This window comes from Alligator mississippiensis, chromosome 8, assembly GCF_030867095.1.
Source record: "Alligator mississippiensis isolate rAllMis1 chromosome 8, rAllMis1, whole genome shotgun sequence".
Taxonomy (NCBI): Eukaryota; Metazoa; Chordata; order Crocodylia; family Alligatoridae; genus Alligator; species Alligator mississippiensis.
The window spans coordinates 72,376,756-72,392,931 of record NC_081831.1 but is presented as its reverse complement, the minus strand read 5'-3'; the positions used below and the strand labels follow the sequence as shown (position 1 = coordinate 72,392,931).

Genomic DNA, 16,176 nt, shown 5'->3' with positions numbered 1-16,176 from the left:
GTTTTTCTGCAAGACAGAGAGAGTGTACCCACCTGCAAATCAGAAAGCATACTTAGAAGGCTTCGAAGCAAACTCCTGTCAATAGCCTCACCATTTCTTTCCCTCTCAATCAGCAGAAGAATGCCATCAATGGTCTTGTTCTGAACTTTTTGATCGCTAATTATATGAGTCCGAAACAATTCTAGCCCCATATCCCTAAAAAGAAAATAAACTATAAACAACCTGTTTCAGGATCATTTGAAGTATTTTAACTAGAAGCATAAAAATCAGCATCTGACCTAGAGTCTAACACTCAAATGTATGGTTTTTCCAAAGTTGTCCCATGTTGTTTTGAGGCCACATATGCACACACTACAAAGTGCAGGCACTGATCATCAGTAGACCACATTTGGTCACATTCTTGTCTATGTGTAACTACGATTTTCAGTAGTGACTTATTTATTTGGGAGCTCTCTATTCTTAGTGTGGATGGATGGATTATAAAGATTAGAACTGACAGATGGTTTAAAAGAAGATACTTAAATGGGGAAGCAGTATTACTACTAGCTTGTACTGGGAAACAAGCATGGGCCAAAGAGCCAAGTTTTTAAAATCTATTCTACCAACACGCATCTAAGACTTAAAATTATTCTGCTCCTCTCTTTGTACAAAATAGAGATAATTATCTTCCCAACAAGGTGCTGTGCATTCTTCTTGTTCAGTAAAAATAAAGCATCTTTACTACATTTTATAACCAGATGTTCAAACCAGGGAATATTTGATCTTAACTGCTGGTTTTTCCAACTACCAAAGACTTCCTTCTTGAAATATGCAAATTGGAGTTTATATCAGTACAGTTACATTTTGCTATTAGTCACTTCAAGACTCCCACTATTTTAAATTTCATTTACGTCAACTGGGATGAACATCTAGCAAGACAGCAAAATAGTTTTTTGGATCTTTCATATATTTCTTTAGGAAGAGCAGAAAGGTACAGGCAACTTCTAACCTTAAACAGAAAATAGAAAAATAGCACAGGATAGTTAAGTAAAAAACCCCCCAGAAACCCAGTAATTTTATTTCTTTCCATCCTTACCAAATTGATGGCAGCATTGAATTTTGAAGCACATAAGTTCTATCCAGGAACAAAAAGATACTCCTAATCATGATCTGTTACATGGGCCGGGGGCAGGGGAAGCAGGGGAAGGAGAGGAGAAATAAAAGAAGAAAAAGGTCATTATTACATTATTTCTACTGAAACTGAATGGTCATGCACGCTATACAACTATGAGAAAACTACCAGTGGTTTATAGAAAACCTCTTTCAAAAGCTTTGATTTATTAGAATTCAGAGGGCTGTTTTAAATAAGATACACTCTTATTGAAGATTTCATTTACAGTGGGAAAGAATACAATATAGCATTTAAACAAGAACAAAGGCTAAAACCAGAATTAATTTCTGAGTTATAGTTATGAGGGGAAAAGGGTTAGCATACAGATATACAACAGCTGTGTGTTTCAAAGGTTTATTCAAGACTAAAGCTATGCGTTAAGAAGTAAATTTCAGAGAAATGCTTTCAAGCTTCTTTTCTAACAAATGAGATCTAATTTTCTCTTACAAAGGAAGCCTTTACATAAATGTTGGATAACATTTCAGAAGCACAAAGTGCATTTGTAAAGGAATCTGAGAGATAGTAACAGCAGCTGGACTCAGCAATAGGTTGTTTTGTCTAAAAACAAAAACAAAAAAACCCCAAAACCCCCCAAAACTTACCATTTGTCTGCAGTGATCTTGCCAACATTTATCTATTTTCTTTAGAAAAAGAACGCTGTCCAATGAATCCATGAAGAAGTTGTTAAGAAAAATTTGGATTCAGAGCTGATATTAGTTATTCAAGTAACCTAAGAGTACTGTCTGCCTTTTCCTACCATTCCTAGGATGATCCACAAATTTACTAGCTAAGCTCTTTCTACATACTTATTTTTACTTTAATAGCTTCAACAGCCTAGCGTTAATGCTAATTTTGTGTTGAACCAAGTTATTCAGGAGCCTTAATTTTGTAAATGGGATGTAGCTATTTTTTACAAGTTTAACTCTGTCTACATCCAACAATAGTACTTTGCTACCCTCTTTAATGAGTTGGAAGAGGACAAGCCTGTCTAATAAGTTGAAAGAGAACTTTCACTAAGTCAAGTGCATTTGATTTAAACAAAGCACTTAATAAAAACCAAAACATTTCTAGTTTCAGGCCACATTTAAAGGCCCTGAACTGTTTTAATCATAACACTCATTTATAGGAACATCTATGTGTACATCTCAAACTGCTTTACAATCAATGAATTTATTGTCATTGCAACCCATTATTTTCAGATGGTTATACAAAGTTTAAGGAGAAACTGGAACTGTAAATAGCCAACTCCAAGAGAAGAATTCTTCCTTAATGCCATCAACTAATGCACAAGCCTGGTGGGTAGCCGTGCACCGATACATTGGTCTGATATTGGATTGGTACTGATATAAAGAAAACTGTCTATAATTGCCACAGCTGGGGTGGGGGGGAAGAAAGCTCCTGCTGCTGCTTGCACCCTGTGGGGGGCATGTGCCCCTGGATCAGCACGGTGTAGGACAGGCTGCAGCTGTGGGCTGGACCTGGAGCCGGGGTTGTGCGGGTCTTTTCCTGCTGGAGGGCTGGGCTCAGAGCGGGCTCTGCTGGGACTGGGAGGAGACTGTAGCCATCCCAAATTTTGCCACAGCTCTGCTCCCAGTCCCGCGCTGCCACCTGGCACAGCCCTGGCTGAATGGCCCACCTCCATCCAAGCACTGGGAAAAGCTGGGGCTGTGCCGGGCAGCGACATAGAGTTGGGACTGGAGCTGCAGTGAAATCTGGGGTGACTGCAGCCTCCTCCCAGCACTGCCAGAGCCCACTCTGAGCCCAGCCCCTATTGAGAAGAGCCACACAGTGCTGGCTCCAGTTCCACCCCGCAGCTGCAGCCCGTGCTGCACAGATCCAGGTGCACATGCACCCTCCCACCCCCGGGGTGCAAGCAGTGGTGGAAGCTGCCCCCATCCCATGAGCCGCAGCTCCGTCTTGCACCTCCTACTCCTCCCTTGCTGCGGGGGGCCTTGATCTGCCCCCCGCCCCCCTTCCCTCCCCTCCCCTTCCACCACACCAGACTTACCACCTGATGGCAGCTGTATTAGATATCGGATCGGTATTGGCCGATATGCCTCCTTAAATATCGGCTATCGGTATTGGCTCCCAAATTCTCTATCGGTGCACCCCTACTGGTGGGTAAAACAAAACAAAACTTCCAGTTCACATATAATTAAAGGATATTCTCTAAATTGGTGAATTTGTGCTTTAATATGGTCTTCACAAATCTGTCTCAATTGTTTGTACAAGTTTGCAGAAATCTTGTAGGAGCAGAGATTTTCAACAGCCTGAAACAAACAAAAATACAGTGAGAAAGATGGATTTCTCCTCCTGGTTGCATACCAAATGTCATCTGCTTGGATTTTTTGTTTTTTAGTTCTTGCACAAGATCCGCCTGCTCCCAATTTTAATACTGCTGCTTACAGAGCACAGAAAGTCTACAATGCACCAGAGGTAGTAAAAGGACATCAAATGAACTCTTCACTGGAGAGAATACAAACTCTAAATGCCTTTTCACTTCAATAGTCGTCTTGGCGTTTGAGCGAGAACTGCAGGGGATGAAATTGGAACAGTATTTCCACAGCAATTTAACTTGGTTTTGGTATGTGAAAGCGTAGCTATTTGAGGTTTTATTTTATGAATGGCTGCCATAGGAGCTTTGTGAAGCTAAAGAGGAAGTGCTAATATTCTCTTGCCACTTTCTTCTGTATTCGCTCCACTTGCCCTCCCCACCTCAAGATTCTTTTAGAGCACACACTGGTTCAACCTTTAAGTCTCACAGGCTTAGCAAATACCCCAGATGTTTCATGACAGCACATATGAATATCATACATTTAGACTGACTGCATGTCAGACAGCAAAACAGCTTAAAATTCCCCAAGATCACAGTCTGTTTCCCTAAATCACTTTAGTGCCTACATGCATCAGGGATGCCGGTAAGTGGTAAGTGAAAAAGTCTGATGTGGAAGTTAGCAGCGACTGTGTGGGTAGGGTGCTAAGCTTACAGACATTTAACTGATAATTTTCCCAATTGTCATTGACCATGTTGTATATGGAGTACATCTAAGCAACGTTACTCTTAGATTAACTAAGGGTTGTGTGAGGGAGAACATAAGTAAAGTGTGGGTATTCGGGTGGGGGGAAAAAAAGTAGTAATAGAAGTATTAGCCTTTAGTTCTGTAATTATTGTTTCAGTGCTTTAGAGTGTATTTTGGTTTAGCAGGAAAAGGGATTGACTGCTGATGCTACTAGTCAGCCTGGGATGCAAAAGTCAAGCAAGTTTTTTTTTTAAGCTTCTGCAGCAACTAAAAATTTTGCAATCAAACAAGGGCGAGTACCACTCAGTTACCTATAATTATACTGGCTTTACAGGACAGACAAGGAGTAATAAGGGGGGAAACAACCCTAAATCCTTATTGTTAGAAACATTAACAAATGTAGCTCTAAACAGGGGGAGAAAAGCAGCACAAAACCCTGTACAAACCACTGCTCATTTCTGATGGCAAATTCTCAAAGAGTTTTCTATCTTATACTTGCGACTGTGGCCTGTATTGACAGCTTCCAAGTGACATAGGAACAAAACCTGAAAATCTGTGTCTACAGCTTACGCTACATTTTTCTTTTAATCTGCTTTCTCTAACATTGTCTACAAAAGTGCTCAGGAATTGTAAAAAGCAGTCATGTGCATTTCTTAAATCAAGTCTGTGTCATATGTGGCCTCTATACAGGTGCTGTGTTACAGATCCCTAATACACAGCTTTACTGCTACCAAGTTGCTCTCTATTCACTTTTGCTTTCAAAAATGAATTTTTTTTTTTAAATACAAGAGAAAGATTTAAAAGTCTGACTTTCAAATACAGGCAGCATATAAATTTCAACTCCTCTTGCACCCAAATAATTTAAGCTGGGGACAGTGGACAACTGATGGCTGAAAAGCTGTAACATTTCACCTTCTAGCCACATAAAGAAGAGACGGCAGGAGGATTGCTTAACTAATGGGTTGCATTAGCTGTGGCTGCTCCACTGTACTGTGAGGGCAATCTAGTCCACTCAGTGTAAGCACATCTGAAGTGGCGCTGAGCTCATCACCTAAAAAAAATTCTAATTTATTTATTTTGGGTTGTTTTTTTTTAATAAAGTGGAAGAGTTTTCAGGGTCTCCCAGTAAAAATTATCTCAGCACAGCACAACTATACAATTCCTAGAATACTGGAACTAGATCAATATTTACATGATGCTATACAAGACATCACACTACTGCTAATAGGGTATGGATCTAATGAATCTAACGAACAAGCACACAAACAAAACAAATAACTTGAACTATATTAAGAATGTCCCAGGCATCTTTTGGATGCTTTTCTTGATGGATTGCTTGGCTGTTCACAGCTATTAGAAAGAGGTCCCCTACATAGGCAGCCAAGGCCTTCAGGTGTTTTGGCTGATCTTGGGGTCAGATGGTAAGGCTCCCTTGTGCATCCAAGTTGTACAAGTTTACTGATTCACTCATCTGAGTACTGTGAGATTCACATTTGTTATTTGGGGGAAAGAAAGAAAGGAGGGAAAACTGAGCAAGGCCCAGAGGACACAGCAATGAGTACCTTAGAAAGGGTTTATAAATAAGTGGGTTCAGCTTTTTATAATAATCTGTTTGAACAGAAAATCTGATACCAAACACCTGGCTCTTTATTTTGTAACAGCTGACTGAAGTTTTTACATCTTCAACATGTTAGCTGTTTAGCTATGTGCACTCTTTTCCAATGGCACCATGAAAAATAAATTAGCGAGCAGAAAACTAGCGATCCAAAAAAAGAAGTCAAAGGCTCAAAATGTTCACATAGGGAGAGCTCAGTAGAACACAAGTGTCTAACCAAAAATAAGAAAAGGTGACTTGGTTCAAAAACCACAATAAAAATAAATCATCTTCAGGTGTGGGGGAAAGAAACTGCTTTTTTCTTCTTTTTTTAACCATTCCACTCTCTGCTTGGATGGTGTCTGCCAAAGCATATTTGGAACCAGATCCATTTACCCAGCAGCTGTTCAGAAGCAGCATTAGTTTAGTTACCATCTGAAATGCTAGCTATTGCTATTTTTAAATTAAGACATTTATTTTTAGGAGTCAAATTAAACAGAGTGCAGCTAAGTATGAAATGTTAAAAAAAAAAAATCAAAAAAATCTATGTTTCTGCAATACTACCCAGTTCAGATTTTAAATGCATGACTCTGGAGTTGACATGCGAGTCCCAAAATAATCATAGCTCTCTCCTTTGATATTAGTAGTACAGTAAAACCAACACTGATATTAACTTCTGAAAAGGTACTTTCAAAAAGAGCACTTCATGCTAGTGGCAAGATACTTTTAGAACAGTGATGGTCTGCCTTTACTGAAGTGTTGTTAGTTAAATGCCTTCTCTAGGAAGTTTTCATTTTTTTGGTTTGCCTTTTAAAGGCTGGGTTAATCCAGGTCACATTATTGAAGCATTTACAGTTATGTTATTTAGCACCAGCGTCATTTCGGAAGAGTTTAAACAGCTCGAGATCAAACAACTGAACGTCTGTCTTATCTACCACCAGTTCTGGCAGAGGCACTCTTTACTGTGGAACCATAAATGATCCAAACTTCAAAGTTTCCAAACCTATTTGTTCTTGACATAAGTAAGTTCAAAACAAAAATATGTTAAACTTTTAAACGTGCATTGGGTGAACAAGGGGGGGGATAAAGTTAGACCAGGTTGAAGCAACTCAACCCTCCCCTGCCCCAACAGACCATTGTACATGTTGGAATTGTATCAGCTTTTCATAACAGTCAAAGCCAAATTCTAGATTTACCTCCTGAAGAATAAAGGGAGGTAAAAAAAACAACAACCAAAAACAGCAACAAGAATCCCTACCCCCCAAGCTTGTTAGTTAGCAAAAATCAGGAAAGCAAAGATTAAGAATTGAAATGCTTCCTTATAGCCAAGCAGATTTGCTTCCTTATAGCCAAGCAGAGCACTGCTCTTGTGGCACTAAAACAAACTGTGCCAAGTTTAGGAAAATATTTTGACTGAACAAATTCAATCAGCTGTACAGGAAAAAATGCAGCAGTGAAAGTGTAATTATACAAGAGGGAGACTGAAGATCTTATATAAAGTTAAAGATACAATCCAGATGTAATCATGTTAAAAAGGTCAGGGCAAAATAAACTGTTAATATATGGGAAAAGAGAACAGTAGGTTAAATCTTAATAGCTGATATGTACATAAATCAAACACTAAGCAATGACAAGCAACAGAACATGCCTTAATAAAGATGATATCCTATTTATTTTAGCTTTAAAAGTTAATGCAGGTGTTCTTTTTAAGAAAATAGTTATTTATGACCCCAAATCAAGAGGCCTGTATTTAGATGTACACAATTGTACTATATTTTCATCCAAATTCTCCTTTTCTTACATAAACACCAAAGTTTTAAAATTTCACATTTCTCCTTTAGCAGCTACACTACGGGTCCAAAAGCAATAAAAGGGAACACAGCTCCTTACTTCTTATCACGCAGTGGATTATGCTCTTGCCAGGTAATAAGGTTCTAGGTTCAACTTCAGCTTTTTCAAGTTTTTTATCCTGTTTTCTTTTTGAGAAACCGTTTTACATAAGCTGTTTTATGTGCTAAAATAGCACTTGCAAAAATGTCCTTTTTTTATCATCACAAAAAATAATTTCAAGAAGTGAGAAATGAAACGGAGTACATCTGGATTTTGTTTAGTCTGGTCCACATTTAAAAGCACTTACTTGATACAGCTCTTCCAAATTATACTTAATTGAAGTACTGTTTTGGATTGCTTCTACAGCTTCTTTCAGTTTTTGCCAGGTTTCATCTGTGTAGTTTTCAGGCAATTTAGGTTTATCTAGAACAAAGGGAGAACCTGTTTAACAACGGCCAAAAATTCTAGCTCTTACATAAATGTGAATAAGTGACAAGTGTTTGAAAGGGAATTCCATTTAATTTATATATGAAAAAAAAAAATCTTAATAGCATCTTATTTAAACTAAGTAACTAAAACATTTTAAGTTTTTGCCTCGAGACACGCTTCAAATTCCCCGGTTGTGCCTATGTCCCACAACAGCTGTAGCACTGACATCATATAGTGATCTACAAATCCAACTGTACTTAAAATCTAGCAGCTCAGAAAATAAAATTGTGTTAGTCTGTTCTCATCAGTACTGACTTTTTATTAAGATAGAAGCACCAGCCAACAGAATGGGAAAGAAACACCAAGGACTGGCAAAATGAAGCTAGTTCTTTGACAACTGTATGACTGATATTCGGAGCTAAAACAACTGCATGTACATATATAGGCCTTTGTAATGTTTGCTCCTCTATCAACTTACAAAAAAAAGAAAGAAAAACATCTAGTCATTTACTATTAATCAGCACAGTTCAAGGACTCTACCATGAATACCAGCAATTTAGACTGGCAGGGACTAGATATGCAGCAGAGAGAGAGAGTACTTACAATCCATGATATAAATTTGCTTTTGTAGTGTTTAACAGAGATCCTTATGGAAAATATCGATCAAGATAGATGAGGATGCTCAAAGATCTCAACGTCTTTTAGGCAAGATTGTGGTGATACCTTAAGGTCTCAAAATTATCAGGAACTATAGGAGAAACGGAACTAGTTGACAAATACTTATATTTTCAAAATTCTAATTCAAGTGATTATCTTTGTTCCAGTGAAAACACTGCAGGGTGGGGAAGAAAGGGAAAGAAGGCTGGGGAGGAAGTTATATCGGTCACTTCTAGAGCTTCATCAGGCCAAGTGTGAACAAGCTTCTAAAGACAAATCTTTTCTGCATTTTTCCCCTTGGATAAAATCAAAATGTAAAACTAATATTTGCTGTTAATTAATATTTTTCTCCAGTGTTGGAGATATTCCATCATTATGCCAGAACTTAAACTCAAAAGCAAATCTAACCAGAAATGAGACCAGCTCACTTTTTACTGTTTGAGTGAAGTGAAAGGGATGCTTATATCCAAAAACTGGCAAAAAGCAATTTTTCCAGTTATTCAGTTGGTCTAATAAAAGATATCATATTTACCTGAATAATCTTGTCTGCCTAAGACTTAACAGTCAATTGGAAAAAGGTATTGTTTTAAAAAAAGAAATCAAACATTACTAGCATCTCAGATAAGGTCAAACTTACTTCCTCAACATGAAAGGCTGAAGAAGGGCAGTCACAAAACTGATACATTTTATATATACTAGTTTGCCAGGTGGGAGCCAACATGGCAGTTCATAATAGGCAACTAAAATCCACAGCAATTAAAAAAAGTTGTAAAAAGCCACTGCCTAAATTTCACTACTTTAGATAAGAAAGCCATGGTTGAAAGTCAGTTTCTCAGGATCATGCCTTAATCTAATATTCTGAGTCTGCAAGTGAATAAGGAATGCATGTGGCAGTAGGGTAAGTGGAAGAACACTTCCTCATGTCACTGGGAAAACCAGCGTTACAATCTAATCCATGTATGTTGTAGGGTATCTATAACAAGCCCCATATAAATTGGGGCTCGTTATAGATACCTTACAACATACTGGAACAGTGGAGTTACCAGACTCCCCCCTCCCTGCCTCAAATACCAATAAAATACTAGCATTACTTAGGATTAAAAAAAAAAAAAGTTATGTAAATCAGTATTTTTCAACATGAATAAAGGAAATGGAATAGGGAAGGAAGCTTCTGAATTAGTGCAAAGTGTCAGAGAGAAGCAGCGAAGAGAACTACATGAACCCTGGATTTGCCCAAGTTTTGACATAAATAACAGACAGCAGCTCAAAAGCTATGCATGTTCCCTGCCTACTCCAGGAAGTAAACCATAAAGTAGCTATTAAACGGAGTAGCTCAGGTTCAAGCAACATGGTATCCAAAGCTTTGGTATCTGCTCAGTCACAACACTTCCTGGCCTCATTCAACAACCCAAACTCATGCAGGAAGATCAGCAGGTACCCCCCCCCCTTTTTTTTTGGGGGGGGGGGAGGAGGCAGAATAAAGAGGGGGAAAAATGGAAAAGGAAAGAAAAGAAAAAAGAGTCAAGATAGGTGAAGAAGAGAAGACATAAAAGTAATGGGTCACAGATAATGCCAGGAAAATGTGTAGCAGGATGCTCAGCGTCAATCCACAAAGTGCTCAAGCATTAAATATCAATAATCATTTTAAAATCTAAATTAATTTCAAACTTAACAAATGGAAAGACACCAGGCAGAAGAGGCTATTTTCAAGTGGCTACCCTGTGCTATGAGCTATTAGATGACCTGGACTAAATTACTGTTGTGACTTGAGTCAGGATTACTTCAAAGGCAATATCAAATACGGCCATTCTGAATAAAGGCAATTAAAAAACAACCTCACACCAGAAGACGTTTCTTAAATGCCCACAACAAAGTCTGTCCTTCACAGGTACACTGAGAGCGTCCAAAAAACAATCCTAAGTGACATAAATCTCCAAGTGCGTATGCAGTGTCATAAATCCCATACTATAAAAAAAGATGACTTTCCCCTTTTTCTACACGCGCTCGGGGGGTCACCACCAAAGAATATTTCCAGTAGAACTTATACCTATTTACAAGCCCAGTGGATAGCTGTCATATAGACATAAAATACAAGCAGTGTGTCAACTCTTCACATTATGGCCTGTTACCTTTAAAGTTCTTGATCACTAACTTCTTGGCAGAGCCAGGTTTACTATTGGCGAAACTGGAAACAGTAGAGGAGGCAGCTTTGGTCAGACCATTCGCATGGTGCCCAACGGCCACTGAAGAAATTAAAAGGCTTTTATTTTTGAGCTGCTGCTGGTGCTGCTGCTGAGAAGAGGCGGCGGGAGAAGAGGAAGAGGAAGACTCTTCAGCCATCTTCACATCGAGTCCAATAAAATCCAAGGAGTCCTCAAAGCGCAGCTTCTTCTGTAGGTGATGGTTGGTGGAGGCACCCCCTGAGGAGGAGCAGGAAGAGGTGGTGATGATGGAGGAAGATGAGGATGAGGAGCTGTTTTTGGAAGGAGAGGAGGAGCAGGAGGAAAGGGAATCAAACTCTTCTCTCTCCGAGTTGTTGCTGCTGCTGTTTAACTTTCTCTTCTTGCAGGAGGAGGAGGAGCTGCTGCTGCTGCTACTACCATCAGTGGCAGGTCTGACCTCCTGAGCTGCTGCTGGGGGGTTGGGGGAAGAGAAACCTGTGGGAAACATGAACACACAGAGGTGAGCAGGCTGAGGGGCATCAAATCCTGGTGGTAGGACAGACCAAGAGAGAGAGTCCGAGTCCGTTTCGGGGCTGCCGGATCAAGAGTCTCTCAGCTCCTCTCTCTCTCTCTCCCCCGGGATGTCGGGTCGTCCGGTCTCCCGTCTCGTCGGCTTCCTTCCTTCTCAGGGGAGCCCCTGACGGCCTCTCGCCCCCTTCCCCCTGCTCCTTTGTCTCCGCTCAGTAGTCGCTGGCAGCCTCCTGCCCCCACTCCTCTCGCAGGGCCTCGCTCTCCCCGTCTCTCTCCGCCCGCTAGCGCCTCCCAACCCTCCTGTCCAGGCCCAGCCTCAGCCGTCGCGGGGGGCTCCTAACTGCTGCCCTCTCCGCCTCCGTCTCCTGCCCCTTTCTCCGCAGGGAAGGCGCCCGTGGACGCTGCCGGCTGCCCCCCGCCCCAGCCGGCGCTCTCCAGCCTGCTCTCGCCTCTCTCCCTCCTCCCCCCTCTCTGCCTCCTGCTCTGTCCGGGAGGGGGGACCGGATCGGGACTTGTTATTGTCAATACAAGGCAGAGAGGGGCCCTAAAGATGGCGGCACATCCGGCCGCGGGGCATGCCGGGACACCGCGGCCCGGAAGCGCTCCCCCACCCGGAGCGGCGGCGGCGGCGGAGGGCTCGCCTGCCCCAGCTCGGGCCAGGAGAAGCGCAGCAGCCGCCCTCCCGCCCGCTCCCCACCCCCCGCGGGGCCCCGCGCCGCCCGGCCCCGCTCGCCGCCGCCTCCTGCGGCCCCCCCTTCCGCTCCCCTCTGACCCACCGGAAGTGATCATGGTGCCGGCGGCTCGCGCCGGGCGCCGGGACGGCTCGTTGTGCCCCGCGCTGCGGCGTGCGCACGTCGGGCGGTGGGGGGCGTGGCCACGGCCCCTCCGCGTGTGGGGGCGGGGCTTGGGGCGGCTCCGGGTTGAGCCCCGCGGGTTTCCGTAGCCAGGGAGGGGTGGGTCTCCCTGGAGGGGGCGGGGCGCCCGGTGTTGCCTCCCTGGCACGAGCAGAGCCGCGCTGTTGGACGCAGCTGCTTAGTGCGGCGCGACAGGCACCCTGGGGTTTCTTTTTTATTTATTTTTTTAAATTTAATTTGTAGCCGAGGCCAAATTAGCCAAAACTAATTCCAACTCCATGAGTCCAGACCCATAAGTGGCCCTGCGCCTGGCAAATATCCTCCACCCGCACCTGGGGCTTCCGATGTTTCCAAAAGCTTTGGCGGGCGTCCCACGTGCGGGCCCGTTGGGGTCCGGATGCCCCCGAGCTCTGCTTGCCCTCAGCCGTAAGGCCCTGGGAGCAAGCGAGAGAGGAGCCGGAGCCTGAGCCTCCTCCTGGGTTTGCTGCCAGCGCTTTCTTATGAAAGAAAGAAGCACTTCAGCTTGGGTGACCCTGGTCTCGCTCGCTCGCTCGCTCGCTGGAGTTACGGCTGAGCAACGTCAAGTAAAACTTGTGTGCCTATTTTTTTTTTTTTTTAGCATGCAATTATTTTTCAGCAAATACAGTAATTTGGTGCTTCCAATACGACCGCTTCCTATTTAAGCCGGGGCAGCGCTGTTGCAGCCCTTCCACGCGCCGCCTCGTTTATGGCGGAGCGCGGCGGTGGTGGTTTAACCCTGCACGTCGCAGAGGCGGAAGGTGGGGGGCTGCCCTCGTGTAGGTGAGCTCAGCACCCTGGGTGTCTAGAGCAGTGTTTCCCAACCTTTTCCAGCTCAAGGCACGCTTATATTAATAAAACTTTCCCGTGGAACACCTGTTAAGGCATTCCCTATCCTTACATCTATTGTGGCTTGTTGCCGTGGCAACAGCCTGTGGCACACCTGTTCGTTTCTGACGGCACACTTTTGTGCCGCGGCCCGCTGGTTGGGAAACACTGGTTTAGAGAGACGGGGAGCATAAGCTGCCTGAGCCCAAGTTCATGGGCATCTGCTCACCTTGAGGTCAGGACAGCAGGTGCTCTCCTGTCTACAGACGTCTCAGAGGAGCAGGACTGCCTGCCTTCTGCCTGATGCCAGGCTAACACAGCGACCTGCTCTCTCTGCCCCTGCCTGTCTTCCAGCAGTGGTGCCCCGCCTTCCCCCCCCTTGGGCTGGATGGCTGGGGCTCAGGCCATGGGCTGGATCCAGCCTGTGAGCCCGATACAGCATGTGGGCCCGCTCTTGGCCTGGCTCCCAATCCAGCCACAGGGAGGGAGTGTGGGGGGCCCCACAGGCCGGATGCCCCAGCTCCATGGGCTGCGTTTGGCCCGTAGGCTGGAGGTTGAGCACCCTGTTTTACGTGCTTTAAGACTGATATACCTCTTGCACCTGTTGTCCCCCAGAGACTAGATTTCTGGGGTCCTCGGTTTGTTCTTTCATCATTAGCCTGCTCGCTCCTTCAAAAAGAAACTAATGCACAGAAACTAGTGAGTTATTTAAACGGGGATGTTGAACCTGCTCTGAAACCCTGACTGAAGTCTGGAACGTGCTTCCTTCTTGGAAGGGAAGAGTTTTTGTTTTCCCCTAGCAAATATCAGCTAGGTTATTTTTGAGAGGTTTGCAATATTTGCATTAGGCTGAAACTGAGCAAACATTAGTCAAAATAAGACTGGCTTTTTTGGAGTTCTGAATCGGAACGGTTTGTGTCGGGAGGAGGGGAATTATAGATCCCTTTTAAACACCTTTTTGTGACGCTTGTGTATTTTTATCATCACAAAAAGAATCGCACAAGTACGCTGTTCCGCTTCAATAAGGACTCACAGTTATCTATGGGCAAAGGAACAAAACAAGCTGTTGGCGTTATTGAAGTCGGTTGGTGCAGGAATTCTCAAAGGACTGCTGATGGGAGCTTCCACCTGCCTTTTTGACAGCAGAGCTCTTTCAGGGGAGATTGCTGGCAGCTGTATCTTGATAGGAAACCCTGTGTTAACTTGTCTTGACAGAAATTGTGGCTCATAGAGACATAAAGTCATTTTACTGAAGCTTTTTTTGGAATATGTTTTCTGTTTGAGCAATAGCGAGGGCTCTTGAGACATGACACTGAACTGCACTGATGTGCAGAAAAATAACTTATGAATGCTTTCTCCAGGTGCAGTGTATTTTCAATTTTGTTCTCTGCTGAATTTAGAACAGGATGAGTGGATGAATGCAAAATTACAAGTAATGTAATAAGAACGGTAAAGTGTATTTGCTTGTATTATCCTTAATCTTTTTTAGTTTAATAGCTCAGCCTTCATCAGTTTGCATTTCAGTGTTTTGCTTCTCTTCAAGTTCTCTAAAGGTTTTAAATCATTTATAATTTAGAATCTGATCCTGGGAGTTAAGAGTGCAAAAGTTGTTTGGTAGAGGGCCTCTACTCCTTATATTAATCACTATTCCTAGCTGTACATTTTTTTAGTATTTGAATAAATGATGATATTTATAAAACTTTCATTATGTTAAGTATTAGTTTCTAGTTATTTTTACAGTGTTACAATTATCTAAGTCATTGTGCTTGGAAAAATGGCATGAATGATCGTTCAATCCTGTATTTTTCACTGAAATTAGTGTAAAACTCCCACTGGCTTTAGTAGAAAAGAGATTTCTACACACATACATTTTCTTTCTCTAGCAATTAGCTCTATGAAGATAAAACTTATGCATGTCTTTTCTATTCAAACCAGATAAAATAATATATCAATTAGATCCATCTTTATCCAGTCTATGGCTTGATACTGCATTAACCATTAATAAATGCTATAAAACATAATTATCTTCACCAGAACCCATTCCCCCTTCTGGCAGCTGGATCTTCCTGGGAGGTCATAGATGATCCGCTCCTCCTCCACCTGCCAGGATCCTGCAGGGAAGTCCGGGATACCCTTCTCTCACCTGTGGCACCAAGATCTCTTCCTCTGCCCGGCTCCCTATCTGGGTCAGCACCCGCTTTCCGAGAAACGGATCTTTTTTCGCCAGGTAGCAGACAGGGCATTGGTCTGGGGTTAGAAATTTGGGAAAAGAGAGCTTGTGTTTTGACTATATTTGAGGACAGTTGTGTCTTTTCTCCCTGTTTCAGGATTTATTGTTCAACACAGATTAGTAATTATTACCCCTTTTATTTCTTTTTGAAGGACTATTTTTTTTTGAAAGTGGAATAACACGCAAGAAAGCAGTGCTGTGTCTGCAACTAACAAACGAGCAATGTTTCTGAGAACATAATAAAGGTATTGTTGTACCATAGCCGTAACATTTCATCCGAGGTAATTGCTAAATACAGTAACACTGGGTCACTTTCCAGTCCAGTCCTCATCTGTTTTCAGATGTTAGCAAAGAGTAAGTAAAAAAAAAACCACCAAGAGAACTCTGTATATACCTTATTTGATACATGATTACAAACAATAAAATAGGATTCATTTAATGTTTGAATGATAAGTAAATTTGAAAAATGACTTAAAATTTAAACTAAAGATGGTTCTTGAGAGACTCGGATATATTATACCAGGACAAAATCTGGTCCCTGCCAGAACATATGACTTGCCATATTAGATCAGACTAGCGGTTCATTTATTGACATTAAGTTGCTTTAGAGAAAATGATGCGATTTAGTACAGTTATGGATTTAACCTGCTTACAGGGACTCTTTCATCCTAACTCCTCTCCTGTAGAAGTTATTTAGTCCTTGTAGAATTTAAAATTTTTTTTTTGCTATTGTAACCATATCTTGATCTGTATAAATGTCAAGGTCATTTGAAGCTCTTGGCTTCTATGATACCTCATGGTAATGCGTTCCATGGACAAATAGTATATTGTATTAAAAATATTTTTATCCATTTTAAGTCTTCTCACTTCAGA

General features: G+C 42.3%; 1 protein-coding gene across 1 annotated transcript in view; it reads right to left on the bottom strand.

Moving 5' to 3' along the window:
- Positions 1–12,251, bottom strand: part of CUL4B (cullin 4B) — a 30,401-nt gene extending 18,150 nt beyond the window's left edge. The window contains exons 1-7 of the mRNA XM_006260019.4: positions 12,150–12,251; positions 10,810–11,337; positions 7,902–8,017; positions 3,317–3,420; positions 1,753–1,822; positions 1,076–1,149; positions 33–195 (exon numbers count right to left, since the gene is read on the bottom strand). Of these exons, the coding sequence (XP_006260081.2) occupies positions 33–195; positions 1,076–1,149; positions 1,753–1,822; positions 3,317–3,420; positions 7,902–8,017; positions 10,810–11,337; positions 12,150–12,162 (1,068 nt within the window). The 5' untranslated portion in view covers positions 12,163–12,251. The remainder of the gene's footprint in view (positions 1–32; positions 196–1,075; positions 1,150–1,752; positions 1,823–3,316; positions 3,421–7,901; positions 8,018–10,809; positions 11,338–12,149) is intronic.
- Between the last annotated feature and the right edge of the window lie 3,925 nt (positions 12,252–16,176).